We start from the raw sequence: 19,236 nt of genomic DNA on the forward strand, positions 1-19,236 counted from the left end.
AGCGACCTTCTGCATGCAGCGCAGGTGTCCTGCTACTGAGCTGTGGCCTTTTGCCCAGATCATAGGGTGATTCTTCCCTGCCTCTTTTCGCTTGTTCAAGTGAACATTCTTGTTCTTGGGATGTTGAATTCTCAGCCCAGCACCAAATTCCACACTTCTGAGGTATGTTTGCGGAAAGCTCAGAGCGGACTCGGCCCAGCTGTTGGGAGGTGTGGAAGACTGCTGCTCGCCTCACTTCGTGCTGAAAGGGACCACGGTTGCATAGGAAGAATCTTGAGCTTCCGTCAAAAGCACCAAAGTCTCATTAGGGAGGGGAAGGGCTGCACCTGAAGGACAGAGTACGTGCCCCACAGTTTAAGACAGGGGTCAGCAAACTTTTTCAGCAGGGGGCCGGTCCACTGTCCCTCAGACCTTGTGGGGGGCTGGACTATATTTTGGGGGGGAAAATGAACAAATTCCTATGCCCCACAAATAACCCAGAGATGCATTTTAAATAAAAGGACACATTCTACTCATGTAAAACCACGCTGGTTCCTGGACCGTCCGCGGGCTGGATTTAGAAGGCGATTGGGCTGGATCCAGCCCCCCAGGCCTTAGTTTGCCTACCCATGGTTTAGGGAAGTTCTCCGGCGTCTCCAGATAGGGCGGTGAGAGACCCCCTGTTTGAAACCCCAGGGGGTTGCTGCCCATCAGCTTAGACAATACTGAGTCATATATAACTGGTGTAAATCTGGCTCCTATGAACACCTTGGGAAAACACGCAAACCAGGTGAAAGATTTCATATTGACAAATAACCGTTTAACTAGTAAAGTGGTTGGCTCCGATCCTTTCAACTCGTTGGGGGTCCTAACCAACCGCAGAGGACGGTAAAAACAACGACAGAAACTTAAATTCCCCCCCCCTCAATTTCCACCTCTTCTCTCAGTAAAGAGGTTGATTATTCTGTGATGTTCCAGCCCTGCCTACCCGCTTGTTCCTGTTGTTCAAAGAGTGTTGTTAAAACAGCATATAGATAGATAGATGATCGATAGATAGATGGGGGTGTGTGCAATTAGCCTCCAAGTAGAAGGAATGAGAGAAAAATGAATGTGGATTTGAACTGACCTAGCACAGTTCAAAAGTTCGAAAGCATGTCAAAAGTGCAAGTTGATAAATAGGTAGCGCTCCGGCGGGAAGGTAAATGGTGTTTCCGTGCGCTGCTCTGGTTCACCAGAAGCGGCTTAGTCATGCTGGCCACATGACCCGGAAGCTGTCTGTGGACAAACACCGGCTCCCTCGGCTAGTAAAGCCAGGTGAGCACCACAACCCCAGAGTCGGACATGACTGGACCTAATGGTCAGGGGTCCCTTTACCTTTAACTTTAGCACAGTGAAACTATTTATTTAACACTGTAGAATACTCAATAAAAGGGCCTGGAAAAAATTAATAGTGTTTTTTAACTGGCACCAAGAAGGTGTTAAATTCAAAATCAGGGGTGTCACCACCAAAAAGGCTCTCTCTCTCTTTGGTAGTCTGATGGGTGGTGGAAGGGAAGGGCCTTCAAGGCATCTCTTAATGTACACATAAGCTGACCTGGGGAAAGCAAGTCCTCACAGTACTTGAGACTCAAACGGTTTTTTTGTTTTTAACAATCTAGGAGGGTTGTAATGTATTTCTGTTTTTCCGAGTTATCATTTTAGGTGCTCGCATATTGATTTATTGAATTTATATCTTACCCAGGATTGCAAGCAGATACACAATTTGAAAATGGAAACGTTCTAAAATAGTCCTAAAACAATTACAGTTAAAAACATAGAAAAGCAGTTACTGTTAAAAGCCTTTTGAAACCACTTGCAGGCTTATTAAATATATATATATATATATATATATATATATATATATATATATATATATATATTAAAAAAATAAAATTATTCCACCCAGGGATTTCAGGGCTTTTCAGCAACAGTAATCTTCAGCCATCAAGTGCTTGGGGAAACAGGAATGTTTTCAAATTCCTCCTGAAAGTTAATAAAGACGGAGACACTTTATGATACTGTGAGGAGATATTTATGTTGGGAACAAGCCCAAACTACCACTTTGTGGTTAAAAGGAAAGGGGGTCGTTAATATTTTATTTTTATTTCCCATTAGAGTAACAAACCAGAGACAAAATGCCTTTAATAAACGACGACAAGGCAGGCCTTTTAAACGTGGATTAAAATTCACCACATCGTTAAAGGAGAGCTTTACTGACTAGTTTCCCAACTGAAGTGTGCTGCTTTATTGTGAAATATAGGCAGCACTGCCAGCCACTATAATTCTGTAATGTATTTAGACACCTCTTTTACTGGTGGAACACACTGCTAATCTTATGCAAGGGTCTCTTGGAGTTCAGTTCAGCAATTCCGGCAAGCAATGACTCAGATTGTGCAGCCCTTGTGATTACCGTATTTTTGCTCTATAAGACTCACTTTTTCCCTCCTTAAAAGTAAGGGGAAATGTGTGTGCGTCTTATGGAGCGAATGCAGGCTGCACAGCTATCCCAGAAGCCAGAACAGCAAGAGGGATTGCTGCTTTCACTGCACAGCGATCCCTCTTGCTGTTCTGGCTTCTGAGATTCAGAATTTTTTTTTTTCTTGTTTTCATCCTCCAAAAACTAGGTGCGTCTTGTGGTCTGGTGCATCTTATAGAGCGAAAAATACGGTAACATCTCATAATAATAGAACAGCTCTCTAATTGTGTGGGGTTTCTTGGGATGTCTAGAAGGCTGGGCAGAGGGATAAAGGGGTCTGGGTGTCCAAGGCTTGTGGGAAGGAGATGTAACAACAAAGTAAATGAGCCCAACGTCACCACAAACTTTTAGGGGTTTTCTTGGGGGGTTGCTTGCACGTGTCAAAAAATATGCTGTATATTGCTGGGCTTTTGCTGTGAACTGTTAGCAAGCTGTGAACGTCTGGGTGACATTCAAGGAAGGAAAGAAGGAAGCAGAGTGTTTTTAAAAGGAGCCAGGAACCGATGGCCCAAGCTATATGTCCAGCAAAACCATCACAAGGGCCTTCCTGGACTATACCGATTCATATAGCAGAACGGTGGGCTAGCTTTTATAACACTTCATTGTATAAAAGGAGCCCTTGCAAGTAGAGAACTAGCACACCAAGAAGAAGACTAGGTTTCTCTCCTTATGTGCTTGTTGTCTACATGCAAGGAAGAACCTTTTGCACGAATGAGCGTTTGATAACGTGACACTGCCTGTGGTTATGAGTGGTGCAGTCTATTATAATAATATAATATAATATAATATAATATAATATAATATAATATAATATAATATAATATAATATAATATAATATAATATAATATAATATAATATAATATAATATAATAATTTATTATTTATGCCCCGCCCATCTGGCTGGGCTTCCCCAGCCACTCTGGGCGGCTTCCAACGAAATATTAAAATACAGTAATGCATCAAACATTAGAAGCTTCCCTAAACAGGGCTGCCTTCAGATGTCTTCTAAAGGTCTGGTAGTTGTTGTTCTCTTTGACATCTAGGAAGTCTAGGTCTAGGAGGGACTACGTCATTTTGATGGGTGTTTAGCTTTGCTCAGTGCTTTTCTGTTATCTTGAGAGAGGGAAAAACGGAGAGGAGAACTGGGAAAGGAAGCCAAAAGAACATCTAAAAAAAAAATGAAAAATATGACGAGGGAGGGAGAATGAAGATCCTGCATGTTCTCCGCTCATTTGAAGAGTTTGGATTTGATATCCCGCTTTATCACTACCCGAAGGAGTCTCAAAGTGGCTAACAATCTCCTTTCCCTTCCTCCCCCACAACAAACACTCTGTGAGGTGAGCGGGGCTGAGAGACTTCAGAGAAGTGTGACTAGCCCAAGGTCACCCAGCAGCTGCATGTGGAGGAGCAGGGAAGCAAACCCAGTTCACCAGATCACAAGTCCACTGCTCTTAACCACTACACCACACGTTGCAACTGTGGCTGCCCCTTCCCACCATTACCACATTTTGTTCTGTGCCGCCATCCTGTAGTTACTGTGTGTTCAACACATACACACTCCACCCTGCAGAGAACCCCACATTTCTGTCAACTACCCAGAGATTAGTCACAGTTGTAGCCTGAGGCCTAGTTTACAGAAACAAGAGCCAAGTTGATGAAGCTCTTCTTGGCCTACACCACCTCAGATTGCCAGAGGGAAGGATCACTTGGCGAAAGCGCTCTCCCGGAGCGTGACATGAAACCCCTGAAGGATGGTTAGTCCAGGACCCTTCTCCTTGACATTTGGTTTCTTCCACCTCTCATATCGGACAGGGGATATTTCCCAGCCCAACCTGGAGATAACAGGAAAATAATAATAATATTTATTTATACCCCGCCCTCCCTGGCCAGAGCCGGGCTCAGGGCGGCTAACACCAATAAAATCACAGTAAAAACATAATAGGGGAAAACGGGGTGGGGGGGAGAGAAAAAAACCCAATTTAAAATACAGGTTAAAATGCAATTTAAAATGCAGCCTCATTTTAAAGTAGCTGATAAATCAAGACCATAAGGGGAGGGAAACATAAGGGTCAGACCGAGTCCAAACCAAAGGCCAGGCGGAACAGCTCTGTCTTGCAGGCCCTGCGGAAAGATGTCAAGTCCTGCAGGGCTCTAGTCTCTTGTGACAGAGCGTTCCACCACGTCGGGGCCAGTGCTGAAAAGGCCCTGGCCCTGGTTGAAACCAATCTAACCTCCTTGAGGCTCGGGACCTCCAAAGTGTTGTTATTTGTGGACCTTAAGGTCCTCCGCGGGGCATACCAGGAGAGGTGGTCCCGTAGGTACATGGGTCCTAGACTGCATAGGTCTTTAAAGGCTTTACTGGCTTCCTTGCAAGGACTTAAAGTGAGTTAGTGCAGGAGGGCTGGACAAGACTCCTTCCTTTTCTCCGAAGCGCTAACGATGGCGTGTCCCCATTATTATATTACACGTCATTTGGTGTCTGTGTCTCTGGCTGTTGTGTTTGGGACGAGAGCGCCCCGGCAAGGGACAGGGATCCCTAAAGCGCTGCCTCTTCTCTGTGTCACGCCTTCCCTTCCGTGTGCGTCCTTCCATCCGTCTGTCCGTTCCTCATCCGTCCCGTTTGTTTTCTCCGCCCGCCCTCCCCGTTCTCCCGACAGCTCTGCTGCTCAGCAACCCGGCTTACCACCTCTTCCTGGCCACTTATGCCCAGCCAATGGGAAGGCCTGCTTTCCCGCCACCCAACCGGGTTAAGCCAATCAACACCAATGGTAAGGAGGGCGGCCAAACTCGTGTGGCGCGACGGGGGAAAACCTGGGTGGCCACATTCCAAGCTGAGAGAACCTTCTGCCTACTGCCATTTCTCCCCCTCTCCTGCCAGGGGGCGCTGTCTGTCTCCATCTCTCTTCCCACCACCCCTCCCCTCACACCATATGTCTGTCCCCAGTTCATTTCCCTCTTGTCTATCCTGTGCATGGCTAACCTCTCTCTCTCTCTGGCTCAAACAACGTTGCAACTTTCCGCTTTGCAGGTTCTGCGACGCAGCAGTTTCCGGGGTGGCTGGAGGGGGCGAGGATTTGCGCAGGGTCCCTTCTGCCCAGAGCTGAGATCCAACTGGCTCTTGCGTTTGACCCGGCTGCTGGGTCCCTGCAAAAAGCAGCCATCCTCAGCGCGGGGCAAATAATCTCGACTGCGTTAGCTGGGCGAAGTGGACTCGCTCCATGTTTCCTTACCCCTGTCTTTCCTTCCCATAGCGTGTGGCGCTGACTACATGGAACCGGAAACCGCGGGAAGCCAGCCAGGCTTCCAGAACAACGTTCCGCATTACGCTGAAGCTGACATCATCAACCTTCAAGGGGTGACGGGCGGGAACACCTACGCGGTCCCGGCTATCGCGGTGGACGCCCTCGCCGGAAAGGACATGGCGCTGGGCGAATTCCCCCGGGAGAGGCTCATCTTCAAGGAGAAGCTGGGCGAAGGGCAGTTTGGAGAGGTGAGTGTAGGTGTAGAAGGATTCTTTTTAAGGTGATGAAGGCTGCTGTGGATGATAGTTTTGGAGGGAAGGCAGGATGGACAGAAACGAAACAGTAGAGCACAAGGGGAAGGGACGCAGGAAATGTACCTTTCACTGAGTTAGACCTCTGGTGTACCAACTCTGCATTGCCTGTCGGGGGCAGCCAAAGTGGTTCTCTCCACATCCTGTTGAATTTTCAGCTCCTGTCATCCCCATGTGAACTACAGGACCACCTCTCCCCATATTATTATTATTTATTGAATTTATTTAAGAGCGGTGGACTCGTAATCTGGGGAACCGGGTTCGTGTCTCCGCTCCTCCACATGCAGCTGCTGGGTGACCTTGGGCCAGTCACACTTCTTTGAAGTCTCTCAGCCTCACTCACCTCACAGAGTGTTTGTTGTGGGAGAGGAAGGGAAAAGAGATTGTTAGCCACTTTGAGACTCCTTAGGGTAGTGATAAAGCGGGATATCAAATCCAAACTCCTCCTCCTCCTCCTCCTCCTCCTCTTCTTCTTCTTCTTCTTCTTCTCCTCCTCCCTATACCCGGAGGGCTCAGGGCGGTTCACAGAAAAGATCACAACATATATGATCAGAATAAAAACAACCTAATAACAGCCCCCGCGAAAAGAGTCATCTGAGCCCTTCTTTGTGCCAGTGACGGACTTTGGGCTCTTAAATTTCAGCTGTGCCCTGTGTGGCACCATAATTTGATGCCTCCTCCCCACTTCTCGTACTCCATTCTAGACCATTGTCTTGGTGCCTGCAGTGTGGCACCCAATGCCACCCTGAATCTGTCTCTGTGTGCGGAGGTCTGGAACGGGCCTTTTCAGTGGTGGCTCCCTGCTTGTGAAATGCACTCTCCAGGGAAGCTTGCCTGGTGCCGTCATGACTTAACTTTAGGCACCAGGCAAGAACTTGGGCTTTTGGTTATCTGTCGCCTCCTTCAGTGAATGAGATATTTTAGCCCTGCCTTTTTAAAACATGAATGAGCTTCTTTGCTTTGTTTTTATGCTGGTTTAAATGTATGCTTTATTTATTTCCATTGGCGTTAACTTTTGTAACAATTCAGCTTGTTAGTTTAATCCTCATCACTGATTGTTGGCCATGCCATCTGAGGCTGATTAGAATTGGAGTCCCATCAACATTGGACAATCACAACATTGCCTTCTCCCGACCTGGCTGGCAGCAGCATCTCTCCAGAATTTCAACGCACCTGGGAGATGCTGGGGATTAAACTTTGGGACCACCACTGACCTACTGCCTTTCCGATAGTCAGTACCGCTAAAGTGCAAGGTTTTAAAAAATTATTGAGAAATACCGTATGCTATGTTACAGACCTGAGAGGATCTCAAAGCAGCTTGCAAATGACTCTCAAAATAAAAACCATGCTCAAATCCATTACAGCAACAGAAATTGTATGCATGGAACCGAGATTATTCAGGCAGCGTTGCTTGCCCTCGTCCTCCTTCCCTGGTGTCTCCGTGCTGTGTAATTGACATTCCTTAGTTGTTGTTGTTTAGTCGTTTAGTCATGTCCGACTCTTCGTGACCCCATGGACCAGAGCACGCCAGGCTCTCCTGTCTTCCACTGCCTCCCGCACTTTGGTCAAACTCATGCTGCTGTCCAACCATCTCGTCCTCTGTCGTCCCCTTTTCCTTGTGCCCTCCATCTTTCCCAACATCAGGGTCTTTTCCAGGGAGTCTTCTCTTCTCATGAGTTGGCCAAAGTATTGGAGCCTCAGCTTCAGGATCTGTCCTTCCAGTGAGCACTCAGGGCTGATTTCCTTCAGAATGGAGAGGTTTCATCTTCTTGCAGTCCATGGGACTCTCAAGAGTCTCCTCCAGCACCAGAATTCAAAAGCATCAATTCTTCAGTGATCAGCCTTCAAATCCAAAATCTTCTTCTTCAAGTGCATTTTCACGTGAAGCATGGGAATGCCCCAACCGGCCCTGCTTGCTTTGTGATGGAGCGACCAAGTGATGGAGAAAAGGGGGGGGAGGGGAGAAGACGCTGGTTTCTTATTCTCTTCCTTCCTCCTAGAGTCACCAGGTTTGTTTTTTTCCTTAAAAAGGTCCACTTGTGTGAAGTGGAAAACCCACAGGACCTTCCGAGCCTGGAGTTCCCCTTCAATGTGCGCAAGGGGCGCCCTCTACTGGTGGCCGTGAAGATTCTACGCTCTGACGCCACTAAGAATGCCAGGTAAGTGTACAAACCTCTCTGCCTCTGTGTGTGTGTGTGTGTGTGTGTGTGTGTGTGTGTGTGTGTGTGTGTATATAGTTTGGTAGCCTGATCCTCCATAAAATTTGCCCAGGCCTCATCATCATCACCATCATTTTTAATTTGTATACCGTCTAATACTCAAGGCGGTTTACAAGCTGAAGGAACAAAAAATGTACATCTTATAACAATCTAACACAATACAAAAATGTGATAATAAAACCATCCAAGTTGGTGGCCGCCAGCTGCCTCCTATGGGGGTGGGTTCCACAGTTTAACTCAGGTATAGGCAAACTCGGCCCTCCAGATGTTTTGGGACTACAACTCCCATGATCCCTAGCTAAGAGGACCGGTGGTCGGGGATGATGGGAACTATAGTCACAAAACATCTGGAAGGCCAAGTTTGCCTATGCCTGATTTAACTGAATGGCAGGTCCTCTTCTGGAAGAGATTTATCTAACCTCACATTCAAAACATCTGCTAATGCGATCTCTGCAATCCTGGGTCCTATCACTTGAGTATTTCCCTCTATTCTCTATATCTTTATTCTCCTGCTTCCAGTTTTGTTCTGACCTGCCTTTGAGCAGGGGCTGATGTGATTTAAGGGATGTGATTGTCTGTGGCTGGGCTGCAGGCCCTGAGTTAGGCAGGGACCTAACAGCTAGAGTCAGCCCTGTGACCATAGTTATCTCACCTCCTCTGCTTGAAACCAGCCTGGGAGATGCTATGAGTGGGGCACCTTGTCACAAGTGCTGAGGCAGGACTTCCCAAATGTTTCTGGGCAGTACGGATTTTGTCAGTTGCCTAATTTGTACCAGTTTGCAGAATTCGGGCTTCACGATTGCCACATGTGGGCTCAATCAGAGCCAGGGCTTTTTCGGCCGAGGCCCCGATCTGGTGGAACGCTCCGTCACAAGAGACTAGGGCCCTGCGGGACTTGACATCTTTCTGCATGGCCTGCAAGACAGAGCTGTTCCACCAGGCCTTTGGCCAAGGCACAGCCTGACCCCCTCCTTTGGTAATTCTCACAGAACTCTAGCCCAATGGTTGCCATTAATTTGATATTATAATGAATTGATTTTAGAATGCTGTGTTACTTTTATTGCTGTTAGCTGCTCTGAGCCCAGCTTCGAATTTTATTTTATTTTATTTTATTTTTATTTTATGTTTCACCAACCACACAACCCCCCCCTTCATCTTTCGATCTGCAGAACCCTTTTATTTGTTTATCCCTTACAACTCCTTCTTCTTGCCTGTCAAGGAACGATTTCCTGAAGGAGGTGAAGATCATGTCTCGCCTGAAGGACCTCAACATTGTCCGGCTCCTGGGCGTTTGTGTGAGAGACGACCCCCTGTGCATGATCACCGAGTACATGGAGAACGGAGACCTCAACCAGTTCCTCAGCGGACATGAGATGGAAGACAAGCTGGGCGGGAGCCCCAGCGGCAAGCCGACAATCGGGTACCGACTCCAAGCTGGGGTAGCTCAGTCAGTAGAGCATGAGATCTCAAGGTCGTGGGTTCAAGCCCCACGTCGGGCAAAAAGATTCCTGCATTGCCGGGGGGTTGGACTAGATGACCCTCGTGGTCCCTTCCAACTTGTGATTCCATGGCAGCAGAATCCAACCTGTTTTGCCTTGGAAGTCCTGCCCTGATGGCGTCGCTCGTCAGGCGTGCATTTCAGGTGCAGCAGTTATTTTTCGGACGTTTCCGAGGCAAGAGGTTAACAGAGACAACCCTTTCAGAATTTTTTTTCCAGCACTTGCTTCTGCATTTAAGGTGGCTGTTACTATTTTTAAGTGGTAGAAAGGTATTGTGTTTGGCAGGCCGGTGCCTAAACAGTGTAGCTTGAGGATTTGTGAACAAGGCTTTGTAGCTGAGCATTTTAAAAGCAGCTACCTGAGTCTTTAATTTCAAAGGATGAATTTCAATTTTGAAGTCTCTGCACGCGTTTCAAAATACGTGTGGCATCTTGTTCTCCCCACCCTGTTCTCCCCGGCCAAGACCTACCAAAGTAAAAAGTCCTGGGCCAGCCAGCAAAGAGTGAGCTTTGATGTTCCTCTGGATCATAGCTGTCAACTTTTCCCTTTTCTTGCAAGGAATCCTATTTGGAATAAGGGAATTTCCCATAAAAAGGGAAACGTTGACAGCTATGCTCTGGATTCATAATTCACTAAAACCTTGAGGGGAAATTCTGTCTCATTCAATTGCATCCTAGCTTGATTAGTTGCGTTCCCTGGAGGCCAGCACTTTACAGAGCTACCCCAGTGTCTGATGGGAATATCATTTGCATCTCTTCGGTCTCGGGGGAGTGTTCCTGACGTGCCTTTCTCTCTCTCTCTCTCTCTGCTACTTAGCTATCCTACCCTGGTCCACGTGGGGGCCCAGATTGCCTCAGGAATGGCCTTCCTTGCCTCCCTCAACTTCGTGCACCGGGACCTGGCGACGCGGAACTGCCTGGTGGGCGAAGGTTTCACCATCAAGATCGCCGACTTTGGCATGAGCCGGAACCTCTACGCCGGGGACTATTACCGCATCCAGGGCCGGGCAGTGCTGCCGATCCGCTGGATGGCTTGGGAGTGCATCCTCATGGTAAGAGCACTGCTTAATAATAATAATAATAATAATAATAATAATAATAATAATAATAATAATTTACTATTTGTACCCCGCCCATCTGGCTGGGCCTCCCCAGCCACTCTGGGCGGCTTCCAACAAAGATTAAAAATACATTAAAATAAAATATTTTTTTAAATAAAGCGGGGGTAGGAAGTCTGTGGCCTGCTGGATGTTGCTGGGCTACAACTCCCCCATCGAGATCCGGAGAAAGCCAAAGCTTTTCCCCATTCCTGCTTTGAGGGTTGTCTCATACGCTTTGCCCTTCTCATTTGCCTCGCCTCTGTTAGTTGCCGTTTCCCTATTCAAAATGGAGTCGCTTTTGGTGGCCGGCGAAAACAACTGAGAGTTTGATATGTTAAAAGATGGACGGTCTTGCCTGCGCTGTGCATTTAAAGCGATACCACACCCCTTTTTAAAAAGGCACGGCTTCCCTCAAAGTACCTTGGGAACTGCCATTCGTTAAGGGTGCTGAGAGCTGTGGTGGGGCTCCTATTTCCCTCAGATAACTTCAATTCTCAGAGTGGTGGTCAGGAGTGAGCTGGTAGTAAATCACACTGTGCAAGTTGGAGTTAAAACTTAATTCTGTTGGAAGCCTGACTCCTCTTCCCCTCACTCCTCCCACCCTCCTGCTCCAGCTTCTGCCTCTCTGATTCTGCCACTGGATCTCCCAGCTCACTATTTATTTATTTTTTAATATAATTTTTATTAAGTTTTTTAATTTACATTTCAAAATACCCATTTAAACAACCTTAAATCAGTGACTTCCCTTCTTCTCTTTCCGTGGTTCATTTTGCTTACCATACATCCCTGCATATTTTATATGAACTAAACTGTTCAGTTATCCATCGTTACATCCGTCAAAACTTACTTACACTGTTGAATTTATCTTGATGCTGCCAGCGTTTTTAAATGAACAGAGTTTTCACCATAGCTGCCAACTTCCTCCCTTTTTTAAGGGAACTTCCCTTATTCTGAATAGCATTCCTCGCAAGAAAAGGGAAAAGTTGACAGCTATGATTTTCACCCATATATCCAGTGAATATTTTCCAGTCTTCTTTAAACGTACATTCTTCTTGTTCTCTTATTCTGTATGTTAAATCTGCAAGCTGCACATATTCCATCAGTTCAATTTTATTTACTTACTTACTTACTTACACTCTGCCCTTCTGGCTGGTGGCTCCCAGCCGAATATTAAAAACACAATACAGCAATAAATGCAGCATTAAGTTGCCATTATTCTTTGGTTGGGACCTCGCTCGTTTTCCATTGGGTTAACAAAACACAGGCCGCAGTAGTGGCATACATAAATAGTCTTTTTTGACACCTGGGAATTTCCTTCTGAATTATGCCCAACGAAAAGGACTCTGAGTCCTCCCAGCTCACTATTCCCTGTTTCCTCTTCAGCTTCCGCCACTTCCTCCTCCCAGTCTCCTCCCTCTGGCCACTCATCGTCGTCCCACCCCCAATCCCTGGGCTCTCCTTGGGGGTTCCCCATCTGGTTCCTGCCACCATTCCTCTGCAGTCCAACATGACAGTGGTTTAACAGCCAGTGCCTCTTCCCAGGGAGCTCTGGGAACTGTAGCTCTGCAAGGGGAACAACCCTTCAGCACCTTTAACAAACTACAGTTCCCAGGATCCTTTGCAGGGTGCCATTACTGTTTTAAAGTGGCGCGAGACTGCTTTGACTGTGAAGATGGGACCTAGGTCTTCCAAGTGCTTGAGGTAAAGGGACCCCTGACAATTAAGTACAGTCGTGAATGACTCTGGGGTTGTGGCGCTCATCTCGCTTTATTGGCCGAGGGAGCCGGCGTACGGCTTCCGGGTCATGCGGCCAGCATGACTAAGCCGCTTCTGGCGAACCAGAGCAGCACACAGAAACGCCGTTTATCTTTCTGCCGGAGCGGTACCTATTTATCTACTTGCACTGGTGTGCCCAGTGCTTGAGGATGAAGGCAGAAAGTGAGGGATGAACAGGGTGGGGAGTGCCAGGACCACCAAGAAGTAAATATGGCCTCTGTTATTCACCTTCCTGCTCTGTTTCCCTCAGGGCAAGTTCACCACAGCCAGCGACGTCTGGGCGTTTGGCGTCACACTTTGGGAGGTGCTTATGCTGTGCCAGGAGCAGCCCTACAGCCAGCTCACCGACGAAGCCGTCATTGAGAATGCCGGCGAGTTCTTCCGGCACCAGGGCAAACAGGTAACAACAACCGGGGAGCCTGGCCGGAGGCGATGACTTCTCCAGGAATCTGTGCCGCTGGGGTGGGTGGAAGGCAGATCAGGAGCTATGAGAAGATTTCTGGGTTATCTGCAATAAGATCTGCGTTCCTCAACATGGCACCTATGAGCACAATAGCACTCTCAGACACACAACCCTTGGCACCTGCCCCTCCATTATTATTATATTTTTAACTTGACGGGTGTTTTCATTGTTTGATTGGGAGGTTACATGAACAGTTTGGGGGTCTCTGTTTTCTTTTGTGTTACCCTTTTTTGAGAGAGAGAGAGTGTGCATTCTGAGCATCGCCAGTTTTCTTTCAGTAAAACGGGTTATTTCCTTTCGCTGCAGCGGTTCATTAGATTTCCAAATGAGCCCCTGGGCTCCAAAAGGGTTTGGGGGTTTCTCCTGCAGTGGATCACCAAGGATTTCTGACTCCCGGTTGTTTAGCCATAGCAACAACAACAACAACAACACCAGCGAAAGCTTTCTGAACTTCCTTCTGCATGAGGCGGCTGAGATTAGAGAACACTTGGGGGTAGAACCACGAATGTTCTTTTTGTGTGTGACAGGATGTGGGGATTTCTTCATGCTAGCCACATGCACAGCCCTGGTCCTGTTATTTACATGTTCCTGAGTATGTGCTTAGAAGCTCCCATCTCTTGATGCTGTAAACCTCCCCCCCCCTCCGCAGTCACTAGCCCTTCCCTTATAATCCAGAGCTCCTTTTCTCAATCCACTGGGGCCCTCCCCCAAATTGAACTCCTCCCATGGGCCCAATTTCTTGCCCCCCCAACCTGCCCCTCCAATTCTCCGAGCTCCTCCCATTCCTCCTGGTCTCATGACTTGCCTTCTAACCCTCCCTTTCGCCCTCCCTCCCCAGGTTTATCTCTCTCGTCCTCCCGCCTGCCCGCTGGCTGTCTACGAGATGATGCTGAGGTGCTGGGCACGAGAGGCTAAGGACCGCCCCTCTTTCCAACATCTGCACCGCTTCCTGGCTGAAGATGCCCTCAATATGGTGTGAACCGGATTGGTGCCAGCCAGCGGAGATTATGTTTAAGGACTCGGGTTGCACCACAGAGACTGCTGAGGGAGGAGGCAGGATGTAGCTCCAGAGGGCCTCAGGCTCTGGGGTGCCTGCGGGGGGCATCTTGTCTGCCCATCCTTGACTCAGCCTTGGTTGGTCCACCCATTGCTTTCCATCCACTCCTCAACATGACATTCTCTCTCTCTCTCTCTCTCTCTCTCTCTCTCTCTCTCTCTCCCCCCCCCCCAATTGCTCCATCACTCTCTTCTGCTAATATTTAACCGTCTCTATAACATCTCATGATTCAGCACTGCCATACATTTCCAACACATTTCCCCTTCTCTGTTTTCTGGCCTACCTATTCCACATACATACCCAATTCTCTTCTCATCCTGGTCCCTCTTCCTGTCTCATGCAATTCTACTTTGATTCAATCAATCTGCCTGAATCTGAACAAACTTCTCCAGTACCCACATGTTGACTGTGTTTCCACTGCATCCATTTCATCCGCAGACCTTTTCTGTTATTCCCCTGTATATCCAGGTTCTCAAAGTGTGAGCTGAGCCTCCCACTAAGGCAGCAGGGGTTGTTGTTGTTGGGGTCTGCTTGAAGGCCCTCCCTAACCTCATTTTATCAACGTTGCACCAGGTTACAAGTCTTCTGATTGGCCAATGCTCATCCACTCACTTCCATCTGGGCAGTTCCATGCTGGGCGCAGTGTCCCTGCAGCTACGATAGATGGCTAAGTGTATAAACTTGGAAGACCTGGATTCAGATCTTATCACTAGGTGGCCTTAATTAACCCTGTTCCCTTGGCTATGGTCCCTTAGCTGTAGTATCGAGTGTGGGTGTGTAATGACACCAGCCTACTTTACAGGGTTCCTGTAACCATTATCGAGATAAAGCTATGTAGGACACTTCTGAACACCCCCCAAAACTAAAAATGAATCCCATGCTGAACTTCATTCTGTTGGGCCAATGTGACAGTGCTGTGATTATCAAGGATTTTCGGTGGAGCCGCACCTCTTCTGCCAAGGACCATGAAACACCAGGATCCCGCTGGTGTAGGTCACAGAGCGAGGTTTAGGAGCCTCAGGCAGGTGTAACCTTCCCCACCTGACCAGCTAGGATATGGGCAACTTTACAGACCTCTAGCTGTGGATCCTCATTGACTCTCTCTGTCTCTGTGTGTAGGTGACTGTCCCTCAATACAGCCCATCATGCCAGATGGATTAGGAAGAGATGTGCCTACGTTCTAATACGTTCTCCCGTGTGTGTGTGTGTGTGTGTGTGTGTGTGTGTGTGTGATTTCAGGAGGGGCTGGAGAAGCCATGTCCAAAATCCCGTTTTTGGTGCAGAAGCTTGGTGGATGCTCCCATCCTCAGACATTTGCACATAGCAGTAGGCAGACAACCGCATGCAAGGGTCTCTTAGAATCGTGGAATTATGAGTCTTTTCTGCTGCAAATCTTTTGCGCAACTTGGGGCTCAAACCCACGACCCTGAAATTTAGAGTCTCATGCTCTTCTTACTGTGCATATTCCAGCTATCTTGGGAAGCAAATGGTTATTGTTAGTTAGGGGGAGCCTGGAGGGGGAAACAAAAATTCCCCCCCATCGTCACAACCTTGCTTTATGGAGGCTCAGTATTTTACCCTTTGAGAACTTGCTCTCTGTTCTCTTTCCTTTCCATCCATACTCTTTCCCCAGAGAGTGTGACTCTCTTACCTGCCATCCCTTCCTGAGAAAGTTGGGGGTGGGCGACTCCACACTTGGGGGGCTACATTTCTGCCTTTGAGTTTCATTCACAACTGGACTGACACAGGCTGAACCAATAAGGACCCTTTGTTCTGAGCACACTGGGATTAACTGAGCACTGGATGTTTGGAGAGGCTGGAAGAAATGATTTTGAGGGTACTTTGCTAATCCATTGTAGCTGGGAGAACCCAGTACTAGCTGCTCTGTAGCGGTAAGTGGGATGGGAGCGGGGGGAGGGGGGGTACCTCTTGGCAGGAGACCAGGCTGGCAAGATCTGGCGAGGCTTTGGGCTGGGTACAATCATGGCCCGACCTCAAAAAGGGAATTGACCCTTGGTTTCCAAAAGGGCTGGTTTTCTGTTCTCCCTTAGCCACGTGCCACAGATCCAAACCATGCCCGGCTCTCCTCTCTCCTGAATTCGTTTCCCCTTCCTTTCCTGGAGACTTGAGGTGACGTGATTGTAGATACTGTACTGCACGAAGCAGTGGCGAAGGGACGCACTTTTCCAAAGCAAGCAGAGGTGCTGGGGGAATCGATCCATTCCCCCCCCCCCCTTTTCTCTCTGCGATTCCATTGTGGAGACTCCCCCGAGAACGTAGCCTGAAACTCAGCACCATGGTCGTGCTCAGCGGCAGTGGGATCTGTCCGCATAGAAGCCTGTGCTTTGATCTGTGCTAGATCAGGGGGTATCTCTACACAGGAAGTTCCTCTTAACAGGTAACCCATGCAATAAGCTTTGCCGGTGCCAATGCCCCGTTTAGTGGGAAGGAGAGGGAAATAATGTTTTTTCTTCCTCCCAGTGTTGTTGGGTTTCCCAATTAAAGTTAAAAGTAGCATTTTCCGTCGACTAAGAGCGGATCCGTTTCATCAAGCGTCTTTCAAAATTTAAAGCTTTTTGAGTAGATAGTTGCAGAGAGCATTTATAAGTTAGGGGGTGGCAGATTATCAAAGCAGTAACCAGGAGAATACAAAGATGGAAATTAACTCTACCAAGCACCGTCCTTCAGAATAAATGCCGGGGCAGTGCAAGCCAACGTCTGTTCACTCAACGTTCCACTTAGTTCACTGGGGCAAACGCCCAGGTCCATTTGCAGGGGGGTTGCAGCATAAGCCACATCCCATTGTTTTCAATGGGATATATACACCACAATCCTAAAATGTTCAATCAGGAAGGAAGTCCCAGTAAGTTGAAGGGGTTTTTCTTTCAAGTGAGCGCACATAGGATTGCAGCCTTAGTCATGACTTGCTTCTGCTTAACGAGGACAAACTAATTTTTTTAATTACGTATTTTCAATGGTGTGAAACGACTCTTCATAACTAGATGTATATTTCTATTTCAAGAAATTTCAGGGGCGCGTTATGCCCGCCGTTACTTCTCTGATTTGTTGCCTCTACGCAATCTTGTCGAATGCCTTTTTTGTGTGTGCGTTTCCCTGGGGAATACTTGTAGCTGTTTGCGTCTTGTTTGTACTGTGCATCAGGATGTGTATATATTTGAAAAGCAGGAGAAAAAGACAGAATTTTTACACTAATATATAGATGTTTGGGGGTGGTTTTTTTTTTTTTTTTAGTCCTTTCCATTTATGTGGTGAATAAAGCGCTTTGCATTTTGTACAGTCCTTTTGTCAGAGTTTGTCTTTGAATCAGGGTGGGGCCGAGGGAGGGGAATGTGGTGGGAAGAGTGGCGCAAGCGTGGCCTATCATGAGGCAGTGAAGAGTGGCAGTACTTTGGCCACTGTGCCCTCTCACTTATGATGGGCCATCGCTCAGAACATCCAGCTTGCATGGTTCAATCCTTAGCAGTTCCAGAGAAAATTGGAAAGGGAACCTCTGGAGAGCTGCTAGTCAGAGTCAAGGAAGGCAGCTTCCTGGTGCCATCTCAAAGGCACCATTATTATGTCCAGTGCCACAGCAGCAAGGCAGGGGTGAAGGACGAAATGATGAATGAATTGAAATGCAGTACAGTGGTACCTCGCAAGACGGAAAACCCGCTAGACGAAAGGGTTTTCCGTTTTGGAGGCGCTTCGCAAGACGAATTTCCCTATGGGCTTGCTTCGCAAGACGACAGCCCATAGGGAAATATCCGGGACAGCGGGGAAGCGCAGCGCGTCTTCGGACCTCCTCCAAAGCCGGGCGGTGGGGCGGGAACGCCTCCTCCCGCCGCCGGGCTTCGGAACGGGCTCCGAAGCCGGGCGGCGGGGCGGGAACACCTTCTGAAGGCGGGCGGGGGGCGAAAGTCTTTGTCCCCCCTGCCTGCCTTCCCAGGGGCTTTTAAATCGCCCCGGACAGCGGAGAAGTCCTCCGCTGTCCCGGGGTTTTTTAAAATGCTGGGGGTGGGAAGAAACGCCCTTGTTCCCCCCCCCCAGCCTTCAGAAGAGGTCCGGGGACAGTCTGGTCTGAAGGCGGTTTCCCTAGGAACGCATTAATTGATTTTCAATGCATTCCTATGGGAAACCGTGCATCGCAAGACGAAAAACTCGCAAGACGAAGAGACTTGCGGAACGAATTAATTTCGTCTTGCGAGGCACCACTGTATTTGGTAGACCAACCACGTCGACACCTCACTTATTAGCCATTACTTGACCACATGCTAGAAATAGCCAACCTGCGCTGCTGTTAGAAGTAGTGCGACTCATGCAACACATTGCCGATTAATATACACAGAACAATAATTATACATACTTTATCAACCTTCTGAGAAAAATATAAAACGTTAAACAAAGCCACAAAGACTTGCGAACTACCCAGCCAAAAATGAACTTAAAATGTCTGGTTTCAATAGATTTTTCAAATGCTTAACTCAGTCTTTTAGATAAGGTCATGAAGATACCAAAAACAGGTAAGTTCGGTGTTATTCACAATACCGAGAGCTGCTAGTAGAGTTGTAGATAGATGTTAATAAAATTGTAGACAATAAAGTTGTCTTTATTGGGGCCCTTTAACTGGGGCTTGCAAGTAGAACACTCCCAAGATAGTTTTCCGAGCTTCTTCAGTGGTCTAATCTCAAAGTCTTGATACGGATATTGATATTCAATCTTACAGAGAATACTTTTTCTTGGCTTAAGCTTAAGAGACTGATTTGCTTAGCCTTTCTACTTGCAAGCCCCAGTTAAAGGGCCCCATCGGGGGCGAACAGCGGCCTTTTGATTACTTGGACTGCCAGGGCGAAGCAGGTGCAAAACGCCGGCACCCTGTCGTCTACAACTTTATTGATCTATGTAGGAAAAGATACCTAGTTAACTCTCACAGGAGGGAGGTGAAGGTTAGGCCCTCCTTTCCTTTTATTTAGAACCCAAAACGTCCCGTCCTCATCATTTTAAGCTTCAATGGCGCATGTTCTTGATTGAAGATGGTCCTCTTAGAAGATGAATGAACAGTTTCTCCAAATTGGCCT

General features: G+C 47.7%; 1 protein-coding gene across 5 annotated transcripts in view; it reads left to right on the forward strand.

Annotated features, from left to right (window-relative positions):
• The window catches only part of DDR1 (discoidin domain receptor tyrosine kinase 1), a 106,225-nt gene extending 88,764 nt beyond the window's left edge, over positions 1–17,461 (forward strand). For 4 of the 5 annotated variants that reach the window (XM_081181913.1, XM_081181912.1, XM_081181910.1 and 1 more), the window contains exons 12-18: positions 5,153–5,263; positions 5,747–5,985; positions 8,080–8,207; positions 9,487–9,687; positions 10,583–10,817; positions 12,892–13,041; positions 13,943–17,461. In XM_081181913.1, the coding sequence (XP_081038039.1) occupies positions 5,153–5,263; positions 5,747–5,985; positions 8,080–8,207; positions 9,487–9,687; positions 10,583–10,817; positions 12,892–13,041; positions 13,943–14,083 (1,205 nt within the window). In that variant the 3' untranslated portion in view covers positions 14,084–17,461. The remainder of the gene's footprint in view (positions 1–5,152; positions 5,264–5,746; positions 5,986–8,079; positions 8,208–9,486; positions 9,688–10,582; positions 10,818–12,891; positions 13,042–13,942) is intronic. The other variant, XM_081181914.1, reaches the window with a different exon arrangement.
• The last annotated feature ends 1,775 nt before the right edge of the window (positions 17,462–19,236 follow it).

The sequence above is a fragment of the Podarcis bocagei genome (genome assembly GCF_964188305.1).
Source record: "Podarcis bocagei genome assembly, chromosome: 2".
In the NCBI taxonomy this organism is placed as follows: Eukaryota; Metazoa; Chordata; class Lepidosauria; order Squamata; family Lacertidae; genus Podarcis; species Podarcis bocagei.